At 42.9% G+C, this 18259-nt stretch overlaps 3 protein-coding genes across 3 annotated transcripts; all 3 read left to right on the forward strand.

Annotated features, from left to right (window-relative positions):
- The first annotated feature begins 3487 nt into the window (after positions 1–3487).
- Positions 3488–4892, forward strand: LOC121590561 (uncharacterized protein K02A2.6-like). Its single transcript, XM_041910342.1, has 2 exons — positions 3488–4663; positions 4770–4892. The coding sequence occupies exons 1-2, from the start codon at positions 3488–3490 to the stop codon at positions 4890–4892; spliced, it is 1299 nt and encodes a 432-aa protein (XP_041766276.1).
- Positions 4893–8878: 3986 nt separating this feature from the next.
- On the forward strand, positions 8879–12974 carry LOC121603574. Its single transcript, XM_041932542.1, has 2 exons — positions 8879–8992; positions 10680–12974. The coding sequence occupies exon 2, from the start codon at positions 10934–10936 to the stop codon at positions 12122–12124; it is 1191 nt and encodes a 396-aa protein (XP_041788476.1). The 5' UTR covers positions 8879–8992; positions 10680–10933; the 3' UTR covers positions 12125–12974.
- A 2455-nt stretch (positions 12975–15429) lies between these two features.
- Positions 15430–16144, forward strand: LOC121588022. The gene is made up of 2 exons (XM_041905550.1): positions 15430–15976; positions 16050–16144. Exons 1-2 carry the CDS (start codon positions 15431–15433, stop codon positions 16059–16061), a joined length of 558 nt encoding a protein of 185 aa, XP_041761484.1. The 5' UTR covers position 15430; the 3' UTR covers positions 16062–16144.
- Positions 16145–18259: the final 2115 nt, after the last annotated feature.

Consider the following 18259-nt stretch of genomic DNA (forward strand, 5'->3'; position numbering starts at 1 on the left):
ACGATAGAAACCTGCTACGTATCCGATACAGAGAGAGTCCTACAGACGAGATATCCACCTTCGAGCTACATACAGTCACGTACGGTACAGCATCTGCTCCATTTTTGGCAACTAGAACTCTACGGCAGATTGCTATCGATAACAGCGACACATACCCACAAGCTGTAAACGCTGCTTTAAATGATTTTTATGTGGATGATTTGTTAACGGGATCAAACGACATTAACGAAGCCATTGAAATGCGCACACAAATTTCACAAATGTTGGAATCAGCAGGATTCTCACTAAAAAAATGGGCATCGAATCGGTCAGAAGCACTAGTAAACATTCCTGCCGAAGACATAGCAATCCAACCAACGCATGAGTGACAAGAATCAAACCATGTATCCACACTTGGCATCGTTTGGGAACCAACAGCAGACACGTTTCGGTTCCGTATTGATATGCCTCCTATCACAACCATAATTACCAAAAGGCTAGTTTTATCCTACATTGCTAAAATTTTCGACCCTCTCGGCTTGCTTGGTCCTATTATCATCATTGCGAAAATGTTTATGCAACAGTTATGGGCGCTAAAGAAGGATCGAAAGTCATTTGACTGGGATAGCGAGCTACCATCGCACCTACAACGTGAATGGTTAAAATTTCATTCAACCTTGGGATCACTCCGTGATATACGCATTCCACGTTATATTTCCCAATGCACAGCTACAAACGTGAAAAAACATATATTCGCAGACGCTTCACAATTAGCATATGGTGCTTGTTGCTATATTCGTGCTGAAAGCATAAAGGGAGTCAGTGTTCGATTGCTAACGGCCAAATCAAAGGTGGTAGCTTTATCTAATTCACATTCGATCGCTCGATTGGAATTGTGTGCAGCACGATTGGCAACAGTCCTTCATCAGAAGGTGCAACAATCACTTAAAATTTCTGCTACTACTATCTGCTGGACGGACTCTATGACGGTACTACACTGGCTAAACTCTGCCCCCAATCGATGGAAGCCATTCATAGCGAATAGGGTCGCTAAAATACAACAGACAGCTAACATACAGTGCTGGAAACATGTTCCTGGCATCGATAATCCAGCTGATGATATTTCGCGCGGTCTGACGCCGGAAAAACTATTAGTGTGTGAGCGCTGGTGGCACGGGCCACATTGGTTATCGCGAGGCATGGAAGAATGGCCACAAGATCCACCATCACTAAATGAGTCAGCGAACGCGGAAGAGGAGAGGTTGGCATCACGGATTGCAACAACATCAACAATCTGCGAGTTTCGCAACGGATTGTTTTCACGGTATTCGGTTTACCACAAGCTTCAACGGGTTGTTGCATATTGCCTGCCCTTCATTCATAACATAAAACACCGCCAGCAAACTAAACCAAATGCTAAATCTGTTCCACTACTCACGGTCGAAGAGCTCACACAGGCAGAATTGAAATTGTGCTATTTGTCACAATTAGACTCGTTTTCCGAAGAAAGACATTATCTACAAAAAAGCAAAGAGATCCCTAAACAGTCTAAACGGAAATGGCTATCACCGTTCATCGATAGTCAGGGTATCCTACGCATTGGTGGCCGGCTCAGCAACGCACAGCTGGCAGATTCAACTAAGCATCCCATTATATTATCTGCAAAGCATCCATTATCAGCACTACTGGCAGTTTCACTGCATCTAAAGAAGTTACACACCGGCCTCAAATGCTTCTTACAACGCTACGCCAACGATTTTGGCTCATAGGAGGTCGCAATTTGTGCAAATCGGTCTACCACAGTTGTCACTCTTGTTTTAAAGCTAAACCTACCCTCGTCAAACAAAGCATTGCTGATCTACCAACGTCAAGAGTCACTCCAACGAGGCCTTTTTCGGTATGCGGGGTAGACTATTGTGGACCAATATACTTAAAGGCAACCATACGCAACAAGAGTCCAATCAAGGCATATATTGCGATATTTGTATGCTTTTCTACAAGAGCCGTTCATATTGAACTCGTAGCCGATCTCACCACCACATCATTTTTAAATGCACTACGCCGTTTAGTTGCACGTCGCGGACAAATTAGTGAGCTACACTCAGATAATGCCACTACATTTAAGGGAGCATCACACGAGCTGAACCGCATTTACAAAATGCTCAAATGCGATGAGAACGATCGTATTACTATTTTCAATTGGTGCGCGACGAACGAAATCCAATGGAAATTTATCCCTCCACGGGCACCACACTTCGGAGGTTTATGGGAGGCAGCGGTGAAGGCAGCTAAAAAACACATAATAAGAACCATTGGAACGAAAAGCATAACACAGGAGAATATGCTTACCCTGCTGGCACAAGTGGAACAATGTTTTAATTCTCGACCATTAACGCCTTTATCTGATGAGCCTTCTGATTTAGAACCGTTGACGCCGGGACACTTTCTCATCGGCTCTAACATGCAAGCGGTACCAGACGTCGATCACACCGGAACGCCAGACAATCGATTGAAAGAGTACCAGTTGGTGCAGAAACACATGCAAAACATTTGGGCTAGATGGTATCCGGAGTATCTGCAACAACTGCAAGCGCGAGCCAAACATTGCAACGGGCAATCGGTGTCACTGCAAGAAAACCAGCTTGTGATCATCAAGGAAGACAACATGCATCCTACCTCGTGGCCGATGGGTCGCATCGTTGCAGTTCACCCAGGCAAGGACGGAGTTGTTCGCGTGGTTACACTGCGCACAGCTGCCGGAAAACAAATCGTACGCGCAGCTAATCGTTTGGCAATTCTACCAAACCCCGACGTACTCAGCAATTTGGAGAAGAAAGGAGACACTGGCACTGAGTAACGTAAACTGCCGTGAACTACACTACATTGTTTTTGTACACACCACACTTTATTCCGCACTTGTTTACGTTTGACACTTGTCAGTGATAGCAGGACAGGATACGTACATACACACATACACACACGTACATACGGAACGGAAGCTAGAATCAACGCGTTCGCTCTACGCTTGGTTAGCAGTTTGCTTATTATTTTCATTTTTCAATTAGTCTTGAATTTTAAAGAAGTTCCTTCTTTGGTGGCCGGTAATGTTGGATTTTGGGTTATTATTAATATGAATTCAAATAGGAAAACACGCAGGAATTAGAAGGAACTAAACCATAGGATATAGATAGAACTACTTGACTAATTAGGACTGCACGAAATGAACTGCTCGAACTACACGAATGAACTTCGTAATGAATTATGTAATGAACTATAGGACAAACGAATACACAGTTGCAAACAGACCGGCGATTAAGGAACATTCTTTTCATTCTCATCAAATTTACACAAGTTAATATCACAATCCAGTACTTTAGTGAATATATTTCACAGTGGGCGACGGGAAGGAACTTCATACGCGCCGCCGCCATCGCTGCCAGGTCCAGCGCCATCGTTTTTCACTCCAGCGCCATCGCAGGCGCAACCTCTGGAGCAGCATGATGACACGATGCTGAAAACGCTAAATTTGCTTCAACAGCAAATGGCCCAGCAACAGCAGATCCTGAATGAGTTTTTGCAGCAACGCCTTCTAAGTCACGGCGCTGCAACAACCAGTTTTAGTCATGAACAAATAATTGATTCCTTGTCTCGAAATATTTCAAAGTTCCGGTTCGATACGGACACGGGAATCACGTTCAAAAACTGGTACTCACGCTACGTAGACTTGTTCCAGAAAGATGCTGCTAGGATCGACGACGCTGCGAAAGTCCGGTTATTGCTGCGGAAACTGGGAGCTGCCGAGCATGACCGTTATTTGAGCTTCATCCTGCCAAGCCGCCCGTCCGATTTTTCGCTCGAGCAAACGGTGGAAAAGCCGTCAACCCTCTACGACTACCAGGAATCGCTGCTGAGTAAGCGATTCAGATGCCTGCAGTTAGTTAAGAAGCGGAACGAAGACCATCTAAGTTATGCCTGTCGAATCAACAAGGCGGCCGTTGAATTCGAGCTCGGCAAGCTCAACGAGGAGGACTTCAAATGCTTGCTATTCGTCTGTGGTATGAAGGACGAGACTGATACAAACATACGAACGCGCTTGCTGGCGAAAATAGAGGACCATAGCATGACGTTGCAACAGCTAGCCGCCGAATGCAGTAGATTGGGCAATTTAAAAAAAGACAGTGCGATGATCGAGACACCGGGAAATGATCGAGTTTTGGCAGTGAACCTGAAAACGCCCTACCCTCAGAAAAAGTTTCATTATGCCTCAAAATCGAATCCTAGCAAACCATGTTGGCTCTGCGGAGGTACACACTGGGTGCGTGACTGCAGGTATCAAGCGCACCAGTGTACGATCTGTTCCAGAACGGGACACAAAGAGGGTTTCTGCAAGACAGCAAATCGCCAGAAATATAATAAGCCGAAATATAAAAAGCAAGGCAAAACGCAGACCAGAGTGGTTACGGTGAACGTGCATAGTGTTCAGCAACGTCGCAGATATATCACTATTGCGATGAATGGCACGCCCGTCCGTCTGCAGCTTGATACGGCATCTGACATCACAGTCATTGATCGTGAAGCCTGGAAAAAGATTGGCAGTCCGACATTATCACCACCAGCAGTGGTTGCACGATCAGCTTCTGGCACGAATTTGGCACTAGACGGGGAATTTGTATGCAAGGCCAGTGTAGGTAATCAGACCAAAGAAGCTACAATTACTGTTTCCCCGACACGTTTAATGCTTTTAGGTGCTGACCTCATCGATCTTTTTGCTCTTTGGTCTTTATCAATAGATAATTTCTGCTGCCAAGTACGAGGTACTAAATTCACGTCGCAAAGAACGTGGCAAGAACGTTTTCCTAGAGTTTTCCAAGGAACCGGACTTTGTAAGAAAGGAAACGTCTCTTTTGCTATAAAAGAAAATAGTCGCCCTGTGTTTCGCCCAAAACGACCAGTGGCTTACGCCGTACAAGAAGCAGTAGACCGGGAGCTAGATCGACTTCAAGCCATAGGAGTAATTACTCCAGTGAAGTTTTCACAATGGGCAGCACCGGTCGTTGTAGTAAAAAAAGCAAATGGTGCCATTCGAATATGTGGAGATTACTCCACTGGCCTCAATGATGCGCTACAGCCAAATGATTACCCTTTGTTTTTACCGGATGACATATTTTCAAAGTTGGCCAATTCAATAATTTTCAGCAAGATAGACCTAACCGATGCTTTTCTGCAAGTGGAAGTCGAGCCGCAGTACCGCCCACTGCTTAAGATAAATACTAATCGCGGGTTATATAACCGCCTTCCACCAGGAGTTAAGGTCGCTCCAGCTGCGTTCCAGATGATCATGGACAAAATGTTAGCGGGTCTAAATAACGTTTCTGGATATCTGGATGACATTATAGTCGGGGGCACTTCAGAAAAAGAGCACGACGAGATTTTAGCCAAAGTATTCCAACGCATTCAAGACTTTGGATTCACGATTCGTGTTGATAAATGCGCATTTAAAATGCAGCAAATAACATATCTCGGACACGTAATTGATCGTCGTGGACTAAGGCCTGATCCCGCAAAAATCCAGGTTATCAAAAATCTTGCTGAACCAACAGATGTCACCGGTGTTAGATCTTTTTTGGGTGCAATCAAATTCTACGGGAAGTTTATACCAGACATGAGAAAGTTAAGGCATCTTTTGGATAATTTACTCAAGGCAAATACTCCATTTCATTGGTCGTCGGAATGTAAAAGGGTTTTCAGAGAATTTAAGACAATTTTGTCGTCAGACCTACAATTGGCTCACTACGATCCGCAAGAAAAGATTGTGGTCTCAGCGGACGCATCATCAATTGGCCTTGGAGCATCTATAAGCCATTTGTACCCCAATGGCCTTAGACGTGTAGTACAACACGCTTCTCGTGCCCTTACTGAGGCAGAACGTCGGTATAGCCAGATCGATTGAGAGGGACTAGCGATCATTTACGCAGTAAAAAAGTTCCACAAAATGATTTTTGGTAGGCATTTTACGCTTCAGACTAATCATCGACCTCTACTGCATATATTTGGATCGAAAAAGGGCATCCCGACATTTACTGCTAACCGCTTTCAGCGTTTCGTGCTTACTTTGCTGGCCTACGATTTTAACATTGAGTACGTGCGCACTGACGATTTCGGAAATGCTGATTTGCTCTCTCGACTCATTAACACGCACACCAAGCCAGACGAAGACTGTGTTATAGCAAGCGTAAACTTGGAAGAAGACGTTAAATCTGTGGCAATAAGCGCGCTTGATTCACTACCGCTGAACTTTGCTGATCTCGCCAGAGAAACAAAACGAGACCCACTTCTGAAAAAGGTGTCAGTTTACATCAGCGAAGGCTGGCCCAGAAACGCAACGTTTACGGATGAGCTTGCTCGTTTTAATGTCAGGAAAGATGCACTAACAACCGTAGAGAATTGCCTTCTTTGTGGTGAGAGGGTGGTAATCCCCAAAAAGCTGCAGCAAAAATGTCTTCAGCAGGTGCATCAGGGCCATCCAGGCGTGCAGCGGATGAAAGCGTTAGCTAGGAGTTTCTTTTATTGGCCTACAATAGATACTGACATCGAGGAATGGGTAAAGACATGTCACCCATGTCAAGCAGCTGCCAAATCACCCGCACATTCCGCTCCGGTACCATGGCCGAGGGCAGCAGGCCCATGGCAACGTTTACACGTGGATTTTGCGGGCCCACTAGGCGGTGATTATTACTTAATTGTCGTAGATTCGTTTTCTAAATGGCCCGAAATAATCCGTACCAGTAACGTTACAGCGAAAGCTACTATAGCCATGTTACGCTCACTTTTTGCTCGTTTTGGAATCCCGAAAACGTTGGTATCGGACAACGGTACGCAGTTCACCAGCGGGGAGTTCGGACTATTCTGCGACCGCAATGGCATCGAACACATCACAACAGCCCCCTACCATCCGCAATCTAACGGGCAAGCTGAAAGATTTGTGAACACTTTCAAGCGAACAGTCAGAAAGATATCTGCGGATGGTACCTCACTACAAGAAGCGCTGGATACTCGCTGTGCAAAGCGATCGAAAACTTCTCAGCCTCTCGCTCAATGTAGCTAGAGAGCAAGAACCAATAATGATAATGCGAGGAAAAAGAATCGAGAAGAGGGGAAGGAGGGGAGAAAGAGAACGTGGGTGTGAACTATTTTTCGGCCATTCCCGCACAACAAAATCGAGCAGTTTTTGAGCTTGCTTTGCAGCTAGCTTTCCGCCGAAACCGATCGAGAAAGCAGGCAGAAACATCCGAAGAACCGATCGAAGCTCTTGATCGATTGAAGCGTTTACGGTCGTTCGAGAGAGCGCGCTGTATGTGTTTATCTCTTTCTGACAAAAAAGCTCCGGTACGCGACCGTGATGATGGCGCAAAAATGATAATGGCCGAAAAATAATTCACAACCACGTTCTCTTTTCTCCTCCTTCCCCTCTTCCGCAACTTTTCACCTCGCTTTATCATTATTGGCTCTTGCTCTCTAGCTACATTGAGCGAGAGGTTGAGAAGTTTTCGATCGCTTTGCGCAGCGGGGTATGTCTCTTTTTGACAAAAAAGCTCCGGTACGCGACCGTGTTGGCGCAAAAATGATAATGGGCGAAAAATAGTTCACACCCACGTTCTCTTTCTTCTCTCTTTTCCCTTTCACCTCGCTTTATCGTTATTCAGGGTGGCCACTCAACCGGGAAAACCGGGAAAACCGGGAATCAGCCGGGAATTTTATTTATCCGGGAAAAACCGGAAAAAACGGGAATTTCGTTAAAAAAAAACGGGAATATATCACAGCTCTCGTGTACCAAGTGTATTTTCAGCCACCTGCTTTCTTATGTGTTTTCTTCCCAACCTACCGCGGGCTTACCTACATCGTCGCACCAATGTCTATGGAAAACACAGTCTGTTTCATCGTCATATGGTACGAATTGATTGTACTTCTCATTCGCACTGGTGCAAACTTTACGTTCGCCGAATCGGGTACACGCTATTCCGTGCGTCTGTATTTTGTTCAACACACCGTAGGTTGTGGCAGTGGCGGATTTAACGGTGGGTGGAGTGGGCGATCCACATTACGCCCCGTATTTGTCCAGGCGATATGTATTATTTTTTGGGAACTTGTTATCCTCCCTCCCCCCTTAAACAATTTCAACGTACCAACCACATATCACCAGTACATTGGAATTTTACGTTTCGGTTTGGATGGTCTTTACCATCATTCCGCCCGATTGTGTGGAGTCCCAGAAATCGTGCGCGCACGTTGATCTGTCTTTTCTCCCACAGTCCAATTGTTGCTCTTTTGTTTTCACGGGGTTTTGCTCTAGCCTATGCAGAATGGGTGCTCTAGTAGTATGGATGAGTCTTGCGTCGTTTCCGTTCCCGAGAATCGAAGAACAACCGTTTCAACAGCGCAGCCGTGATCGTGTAATGGTATGTGTATAGAATGATATCAAAAGCTTAAGCTGCAACAGAATAAATGATGGAGTAAGTAAGAGTGGGTGGGGGGGGGGGTTGTCGTGGTTGTGGACACTTTTAGTTCATTTTGCAGTTTGAGTTGAACAGAACAGCATCGAATGTGATGTGATAAGATTTAAAATTGGATTCTCGAAGTGCAAGTGCAAATCACGGTATCGTTTGAATTGGTTGATATTCAGTTTATTGAAGTGTGTTTTTCAAATTACTTAATTTGCTATCAGGTAAGTTTTATACAGCACTGGCTGCAAATTGGTTATTTATTAATTATTAATAATAGTCTCCCATAGATTGTCTGCTATGCCTACCACATACAATCCAAACTATGAAATTCATTTCCATGGTGTTCTCCTGACCCGAAGTACGTATATGCAGCGGTTTGCAAATGGTGTAACAAAAAATAAAAATCAACACTATGGGTAGAGTGGCTTTGTTAAGTCATGAAAAAAGCAAAGCACATCATCATCAAGTGTTGGTTCGAAAAACTAACCTTCCAATCAGCCATTTTTTACCAAGTAAGTAAATAACCGTTTGGCGGTAGTTACATTTTTAATGTTTGGTTTTTGGTATGTGTAAAAGTTATAACGTGTTTATAATTTTAAAGTAGCAAAGTTAGGATGGTGTTCTATATAGAAGTATTAAAAAGAGTGTTTGTAGTAGATTAACCCTTTCCGACCGATGCTGATTTTTATTAACTTTCCGTTCCGCTGGCATCACCAACGCAAGCAGTTGATTTTGAACCAAATATGCTGCAGCAAAATTGAGTTTTTTTTTGTATTACGATTTAAACTCTTCAAAGTACATCAATACTGTTATGTGTGCGATGAGATTTTGGCCAACCGCAATAATTCTTAGAAAAACATTCTTTGATCTGCGCTTCGCTGCTATTCTTGTGAGTAGAGTACAGTTCTTGACGATGATTGTTGTTACTCCCGCAAAACGCTAATGCCGGTCACCAAGGAAAGGACCACCAGTAATCATTTCCGTATGCCGTTGGCATTCTTGGAAGTTTTGATTGTTTTGAGAATAAAAACCAAAATGTGCAAAAAGGTTTTCAAATTTTTTTTAAAAACTGCCTAACAGCCTTACCCATAAAGTGAATATAGATTCAAAGCTAATCCGATGAGACAAAAGCTAGATCAGATCACAAAAACCTCAATAACGTAATGATTTTAATCATAACCTGATTTTTTTTTCATCTCACTACCCACTTCATCTAGACCGCTATAAAGACGCCCACAGCCGGCCGTTTTTAAAGTTTCTTTGTGTATGAGTATAAATAATAGCTGGATGTTGGTGATATTTTATTTACAAGTATTAATAAAGTATTTGTGATATTGGTTGTAGTACTGATATGCGGCATAAAATATTCTGCAAATCATATAGTTACAGCAGTGCTCTCCAACTATTTTAGGATCGCTGACCACTTGGCTTTGGAAATATATTTGATGCGGCCCACATCTTATTTTATATACTTAGTTCAACGTTATTAAGCATTTGTGTAAAATCATAAGAACGAATTAGACTTTGCGTGAAAGTAATGTGCAATTTTAGATATTTTGCTATATTTCATTTAATATTCATGAGAATATGGCCTATCACACACCAAAAGAAAGAATATTCAATTCCCCAACTTTTTCGACTGTTAAATATTAAATGTAGAATTAAATACATTTCATTATGATTCTCCGCTGACCATTATTGTTTCACCGTGAACAAATCTGGGAGTTACAATGAAAAGCATTAGATTATTAATTCAATATGATTTCTAGTCTAGATACTTGGGGAATTTAATTTCCTTTCTTTTGGTGTAGAATAAGCCATATTCTAATAAAAAAATATGCAATATAGTCGAAAACCCCAAAATTTCACGTTCAATTTCACTTTATTCTATACGTAACTGTTGTAAATTTTATCTTGATGGTGTGAAAACAATTGCACTATGTGTATGGTAATAAGCTATTCTTAGAAAAACATTTTTTTCGCGAACCGTTAATGCAGCGGATCACAGGTTGGAGATCACTAATTTACAGTTATGGTAGTTGGTGTATAACCCGATAACTAGCAATTAATTTACACTTTCACGAATTCTGTAACTTCAGCTTAATGATTAAATTTATGTAGTGTTATATAATGGTAGTGCTATGCACGCAAAAATATGGTTATTGATTTTTAAGAGAGTTCCTTTCTTCTTTTTTATAGATCAAATCGTTGGTAATAACCTGTTGTCGTCATCTCCGTCACTTTCTTCAATTTCCACTGCAATGGCTACCCAAATCTCAGCTTCAGATTCTTCCACGAACACTGATAATCAACACTCTAAGGCTTCCAACGTCTTGAATAGATTCATGCTAAACGAGCAAGTTACAAGTGCTGAAATTGTGTGAGCTCTGGAAACTATTGCCACTCATAACTCCTATCGCAGTGCTGGGGCTAACACTAATTTGTTCAAAACCATGTTTCCGGACAGCCAAATTGCCGCCAAGCTCGAGATGGGACGCACAAAACTTGCGTATCTAATAACTTTTGGTCTGACACCTTATTTCACAAACGAAATATTTAAGCAACTTGATGTATGTTCCGAAATAGTAATTGGTTTCGATGAAACATTGAACAAAGTTTCACAACGCCAACAGATGGATGTTAGTGTGAGATTTTGGAATGAAAATAAGGAACAGGTAGAATGTCGATACATTGGATCAGCGTTTTTAGATTCTTCTCGTGCAGTTGATCTCCTTAACGGATTGAAACAGTGCACAGAAAGAAAGCCTGCTCTACTGAATAACGTGATTCAGCTAAGCATGGACGGACCGAATGTAAATTGGCGTTTAATGAAGGACTTATGCGAAGAACTTCGAAATCTGCGTGGGGTACCATCTTTTGATTTATTAAACATAGGTAGTTGCGGCTTACATGCTATTCATAATGCTTTTAAAAATGGTATGAAGCACACTGAATGGAACATTGACGAGTTTTTGACATCCCTCTATTATTTGTTCAAAGACTTTCCGTTGCGCCGTGCAGATTATAAAGAAACTACCGGATCCAATTTATTCCCACTGAAATTTTGTCCTATTCGATGGGTTGAAAATTTGAATGTGGCTGAGCGTGCATCTAAAATGATTCCTTATTTGAAAGTCTATGTGGCTGCGGTCAAAAACCAACGTGACAAAAAACTCAAGGAAGGTCACCATTCTTTCAAAAGGAGTTTTGCTGCAGTTGCTCAGTCTAGGCCATTCGCTTTAATAGAAAAGACCATTTCTGATGAAATGTTGAGCCCAAAACTTGCCTTTTTTATTTCCTCAGCTGGATGTGTGGAACCCTTTTTGCGAGAATTTCAATGTGATGCTCCTATGGCGCCATTTTTGTTTGATGAGTTATCTTCAATTACCCATTCTATAATGAGTAAGGTTTTAAAATCGGAATACTTAAATGTAAAAGCTAAAGCGATTACCAATATTGAGCTCAAAGATAACAACACACTACCGACATCGCAAGTTGATATAGGCTTTGGAGTCAAAGCGGCAATTAAAACAATAATGACAAGTGGAAAAATATCTGAAAAGGTGATCCTTCAGTTTAAGAACGATTGTAAAGCTTATTATATTGCATTTTTAACAAAAATTTGTGACCGTTCTCCACTGTGAGACCATCACAAAATCGCTTGATATTGCCTTGAAAAGGTTGGAGTACTGCCTAGATTACATGGTCCAAAGAGACCATTTAGGGGGTAATGTAGCGGACAAAGTTCGTCAGGAATTCACAAATGCGGTAGAAATTTTTAGCATAAAGTCATCTCTAGCTGCCTACAAGCGACATGAATGTCGACTAGATAATTTTTGGTTTAAAGTTCTTGCGGATTCGAGAAAAGAATTCTCAAACTTAAGAATTTTTTTTAAAAAATTTTAATTCTATCACATGGCAATGCAACACTGGAGCGAGGATTTTATATAAACAAAGAGTGTCTGATAGTTAATTTAATCGACGAAAGCTTAGTGGCGCAGCGAATAGTATACGACGCTATTTTGAACGCCGGTGGTGTTTTAGGGGTAGACATAAATAAATCACTCATCCAGTACGCCCGAAACGCGCATGGACGATACGTCGAGAGCCTGGAGCAAAAGAAGAAGGAAAGGGCACAAAAGGACGATGCCAGTGCTAGAAAAAAGACAACGAATCAAGCACTTAAGGAATTAGAATTAGTTAAAGCCAAAATTCTCGCAGATGCTCAGAAAGAAGTAGCCTTGATCGAAGAGAAAATGAGTAATTTGAATAAATAAGCTGTTTCAGCAATCTTATAAAAAACGTTTATAATGCTTAATAGTTTTATTTTTAAATAATAGTTTAAGGTTATTTTATTTAATTCTTGTTACATCGATAACAAGCAGCTTTGCACTGTCATACTAATTATAGACGAAGTTATAAATACTATTAGAGTTACCTATAACATTGTCAAAAAATGCTTTGAAATTTTAGTATCGCATAAGGCAATCAACTACGGGCAAATGAAGTGTAATAAACCGGGAAAACCCCTAAAAATCCGGGAAAAACCGGGAAAAAACCGGGAATTTCAAATCCTGATTCGAGTGGCCACCCTGGTTATTGGTTTTTGCTCTCTAGCTACATTGAGCGAGTGGCTGACAAGTTTTCGATCGCTTTGCTCAGCGGGTCAGCTGGCGGCGGAAAGCACGTCCTGAAGCACAAGTAAGGCAACCCGCACAACAAAATCGAACAGTTTTTGAGCTCGCTTTTTAGCTCGCTTTCCCCCGAAACCGATCGAGAAAGCGAGCAGAAATGGCTTTTTGCATTGTATATCAGTTTTCGAGCAGCTATCTAAGTGGGTATACTATACAGGTGGGTTTATCCCAAGGTGTATGAATTTAGAAGACTGATTTTTATCGCTTATGTTTCTGAATGAAGATTTTAAGAGTGTTTTGTGTATTCGTCATGCCTTCAGAAAGCTTGTTTGAACAAAAGTTTTCACCCATCCTGTCAAAAAGTGATGTTCAAATTTGGTTATAAAACATGCTATGAGACCACTTGGACTACAAGCACTTTGATTCTGGATTCCATCACCAGATATCTTTAATGCACCTTGGGATAAATGTAAACAAACCCGTGTTTTCGAGCAGGTACTTGAATCTAATTATAGCTTTGTGGCTAGAATAATCTAGACTGAAAATTGCAGGCTAGTTTTTTGTGTGGTTTTGTATGGAGTGTTTACATGATTTCAGCCTCCAACTGTCAAACTCCATACAAGAAACTAACTAGAATCGTGAAGGCCCCCAGTGGTCGAAAAATAGTTCACACCCACGTTCTCTTTCTCCTCTCTTTTCCCTTTCACCTCGCTTTATCGTTATTAGTTTTTGCTCTCTAGCTATATTGAGCGAGTGGCTGAAAAGTTTTCGATCGCTTTGCGCAGCGGGAGGGCAGGAAAGGAAGCGGGAGCGAGAGAAAGAGGAGGAAGAGGAGGAAGAATGGGTGCCAATATTTTTGAATTTTTTTACCGTTTTTTTGCTCCGCCGTCTGGAATAGTTCATCTATTTCTTCAACAGATAGCGCTCGTTCTGCACCAAAATACTGCAAAAAATACGCTGGTCAGCGTAGTTTCGACTGAAGTCTAGCGTATTTTTTGCGTATTTTTTGACACAAAACGACGCAAAAAACTACGCAGAAAACTGCTCGAATTTGCACATCGGGCGTGTTGGCGCAAAAATGATAGTGGCTGAAAAATAGTTCACACCCGCGTTCTCTTTCTCCCCTCCTTTCCTTCTTCCCCATCTTTTAACCTCTCTTTATCATTATTGGTTCTTGCTCTCTAGCCACATTGAGCGAGTGGCTGACAAGTTTTCGATCGCTTTGCGCAGCGGGGAGGTTGAGAAGTTTTCGATCGCTTTGCGCAGCGGGAGCAAGCTGTCGGATTGTCACGCAGTCCTTGCTTCGGGGAGACGGTTCATTCTACGCCATAACCCAAGTTTATTAGACTCTATATAGGTTACGACAGAGCGATTGAAAGGGTCACCATTTTGTAAACCTAGATGAACTGTCATAGAATAAAGCTCTCTTCTTGGCGCGACATTGAACTGAACAGACGTAAGCCACTGACTTCTGTGTTTAACTAATTGTGTGCTCTTCCGAATTGTGCTAAATATTATTAAAACGGCCAATTAACCTTCCGCCACCCGTAAAACGCTTGGTCGTTACATCTCAGAAGTGGGATAACCAACAAAAAGTCGCCTACAAACCGCCTGCAAGCCGCTTAACCAGCCGGTCTACGTGTGTCTGTGTACGTGTGTGCGTGTGACATAACGCCATTTCATAAAATGGTGGGCAAAGACGAACTTCGCCGGGCGCTCATCGAAGCCGGCGTCGACGTACCGCATACTGCCACCCTCGCACAACTTCGGCAACTTTACGCCTCTCTCGAGCTGGCCGCTCGTTCCCCCCGTGCAGCGCAGCCCACCACCTCGGCCATGGCATCAGCCTCCGCTTACGCAAACCATCCCGAGGCCGCCATTTTGTATCACCCTCATGAAAATGGCGGTGACGCCGTTAATGATGCCGCTTCGACGAACAACACCACCGACGCCAATGCTAATCTGCCCTCCGCCCAAGGTGTAGCTGCCGCCCTTCCCCGCGGTTCCGACGATATGTAGGCTCACATCGATGCGCTGCGAATGCAGCTAAAGTTAGCCGAATTGCGTCAGAAGGTGCATCAACTCGAGGCGCAGCAACCGACCGCCATTTGTACAAAGGATTTCGAATCCTTCATCAAGCCGCTTGATGCTGAGAAAAATTCCGATGTCATCCGCTGGTTCCGTGATTTGGAACGCCTTTTCTCACTCCACCGACTGTGCGATGCGGACAAATTTTTGTTTACTCTTCGGCTCCTCACAGGCAAGGCAGCTAACTTCGCCAAAGAATTTGATGTCACCACTTACGACGAACTGAAAATGGAGCTGATCGACAACCTTCATTTCGTCGCTACTCCTGAATCTGTGTACCGCCAACTCCGCAATCGTCGGCTGCAGCCCCAAGAATCTGCCCTCCGCTACCTGTTTGATATGCAGCGCATAGCTGGCCAAGCCGACATCCCTGATTCGGAACTGATCCCGATCGTCATCGACGGCTTGGGAAGCCCGTCAATTACTTCAAGCCTGCATTTCATGCCCCTCACGATGGAAGATTTCCGGAAGAAGCTGAAGCTTTTCGAGTCTTGCCGTCATCTTCGAGCCATCAAGCCCCCTTCCGCTGATATTCCGGCCCCGATGAACAGCCGTATGGAACGGCCCCAACCGTCGCAGGAACCTGTCCGCTGCTTCAACTGCTCCCGATTTGGACACCTTCAGAGTGCCTGCTCCAAGCCGAAGCGCCCACCCGGCGGATGTTTCCGCTGTTTCCAGACTGGGCACGTCTACCGCAATTGCCCTGAACGTCGGGCCAACGCCACTGTTGAGGGCGGTATTAGCTCGGAGGATACTCTCGGCACAAACCAAGAGGTGAGTTTGACATTTCTACACCCTTCTACTAAGCGTACCACCCTCAATCGCGTTCGTTCCCTTCTCGATACAGGGAGTCCTGTGAGCTTCATCAGTGACACAGTAGTACCAGCTAGGCTGCTAGGACCTCTTTCAACAACTGAATACTGCACTATGGTTAAGGGACCACTTTATTCTTGAGGACGAATTAATTGCACAATCCAGTTTAGGGATCATTCTGTTCGACATTATTTTATTATATTACCTGGAATTGCGTGGCCTGTCATTATTGCTCGCGATTTACTTAATTCTCTTAACATTTCTCTTACTTATTCATCTTTTTCAAAATCATGTATTACTAAAACCCGTTGGCGGAACTTGAAGAAGTTGATACAACTCTTCCAGAAAAATTAGAAGATGCTATTAGGAGTATTTGCTCGCTCGATGTAATCGAAGCCGAAAATGAACTGGATTTAGGAGATACTCTATCCTTAGAGCAGCGTTCAATTGTTATTTCTATTATTGAGAATTCACACCTCAAATATATTTCAAACACTAAACCACTCGTACATCCAATGAAAATCAATCTTACCCATGATACACCGATATTCACTAAGCCGCGTAGACTTTCTTATGGCGAAAGACAACAGGTGAAACAGATCGTTGATAAACTCTTAGCGGAAAACATCATCCGCCCTAGCAATTCTCCTTATGCTTCCGCATTAGTTCTCGTTAGGAAAAAGAGCGGCGAAGTTCGTATGTGTGTGGATTACCGGCCCCTCAACAAAATTACCGTTCGGGATAATTACCCCCTACCCCTTATCGAGACTTGTTTGGAGCATCTGTGTGGGAGAAGATTCTTTAGTTTGCTAGACTTAAAAAGCGGTTTCCACCAAGTCCCAATGAGTGATGAATCCATCCCTTACACTTCTTTTGTAACCCCAGACGGTCAATTTGAATATTTGAAAATGCCCTTCGGTCTCCGCAACGCCCCTTCCGAATTCCAACGTTTTATCAACTCTATTTTAAGAGAATTTATTGATGATGGCAGAGTAGTCGTTTATCTTGATAACATCATCATCGCTTCCACCGATCTTAACTCACATCTTACCACTCTTCGATCTGTCTTAGAAAAGATTAAACAGAACAATTTGGAACTCCGTCTTGATAAATGCAAATTTGCTCACGAGGAAATAGAATACTTGGGCTACAAAGCTAATTACAATGGAATTCAACCTAGTGATCGGCATATTCAAGCACTTACCAATTACCCTATGCCCACTAACCTGAAGCAGCTTAGGCGTTGCCTTGGGTTGTTTTCATATTTCCGACGCTTTGTTCCCTCCTTCTCTTGCATAGCCAAACCTATGACAAAACTACTTCAGAAGGATGAAGCATTTAATTTCGATTCAACTTGCGTACACGCTTTTGAAACCCTACGTGACAAACTTGTTCATTCCCCTGTTCTTTCCATCTTCGACCCAAAGCGGGAAACTGAATTACACTGTGACGCGAGTTCTTTTGGTTTTGGTGCCATACTCCTTCAAAAACAAGATGACAATAAATTACACCCTGTCGCTTACTTTTCCAAAACCACTTCAAAAGATGAGTCCAAGTTACACAGCTATGAACTTGAAACTCTTTCCATCATTTACGCTCTTAAGCGCTTCCACACTTATGTTCATGGGCTCCCCATTAAATAGTTACCGATTGCAACTCCCTGGTTGAAACCCTTAAGAACCGTAATGCTTCCGCTAAAATTGCCAGGGGGTCCTTGTTTCTGGAAAATTACAATTACACCATCTGTCATCGCTCAGGTACCTCTATGCCCCATGTCGATGCACTGAGTCGCACCGAAGCCGTAGGTGCCATCGGTGAGATTGACCTTGACTTCCAGCTTCAAGTAGCTCAGACACGTGACCCATCTATCGAAGCTCTTAAACATCGGTTAGAATCAGAAGAAGTTGACGGATTCTTACTTCAAGTCTATCGCGACATACCTGATGGTCAACCTCAATTGTATGTCCCTTCGGAAATGGTCGACAACGTAATTAGACACACTTACGAGCGAATTGGCCACCTAGGCATTAACAAAACCTTTAGCAAAATTAGTCAGCATTATTGGTTCCCCATATGAAGCCCACCATCGACAAATTCATTAAGAACTGCCTCAAGTGTATTGTTTATTCTGCACCTCATCATACTAATGCCCGAAATATGTACAGCATCCCTAAAGAACCTTTGCCCTTCGATACAATCCATATCGATCATTTAGGTCCACTGCCTAGTTCCCTTTACGCAAGA

Source organism: Anopheles merus, chromosome X, assembly GCF_017562075.2.
Source record: "Anopheles merus strain MAF chromosome X, AmerM5.1, whole genome shotgun sequence".
Classification (NCBI taxonomy): Eukaryota; Metazoa; Arthropoda; class Insecta; order Diptera; family Culicidae; genus Anopheles; species Anopheles merus.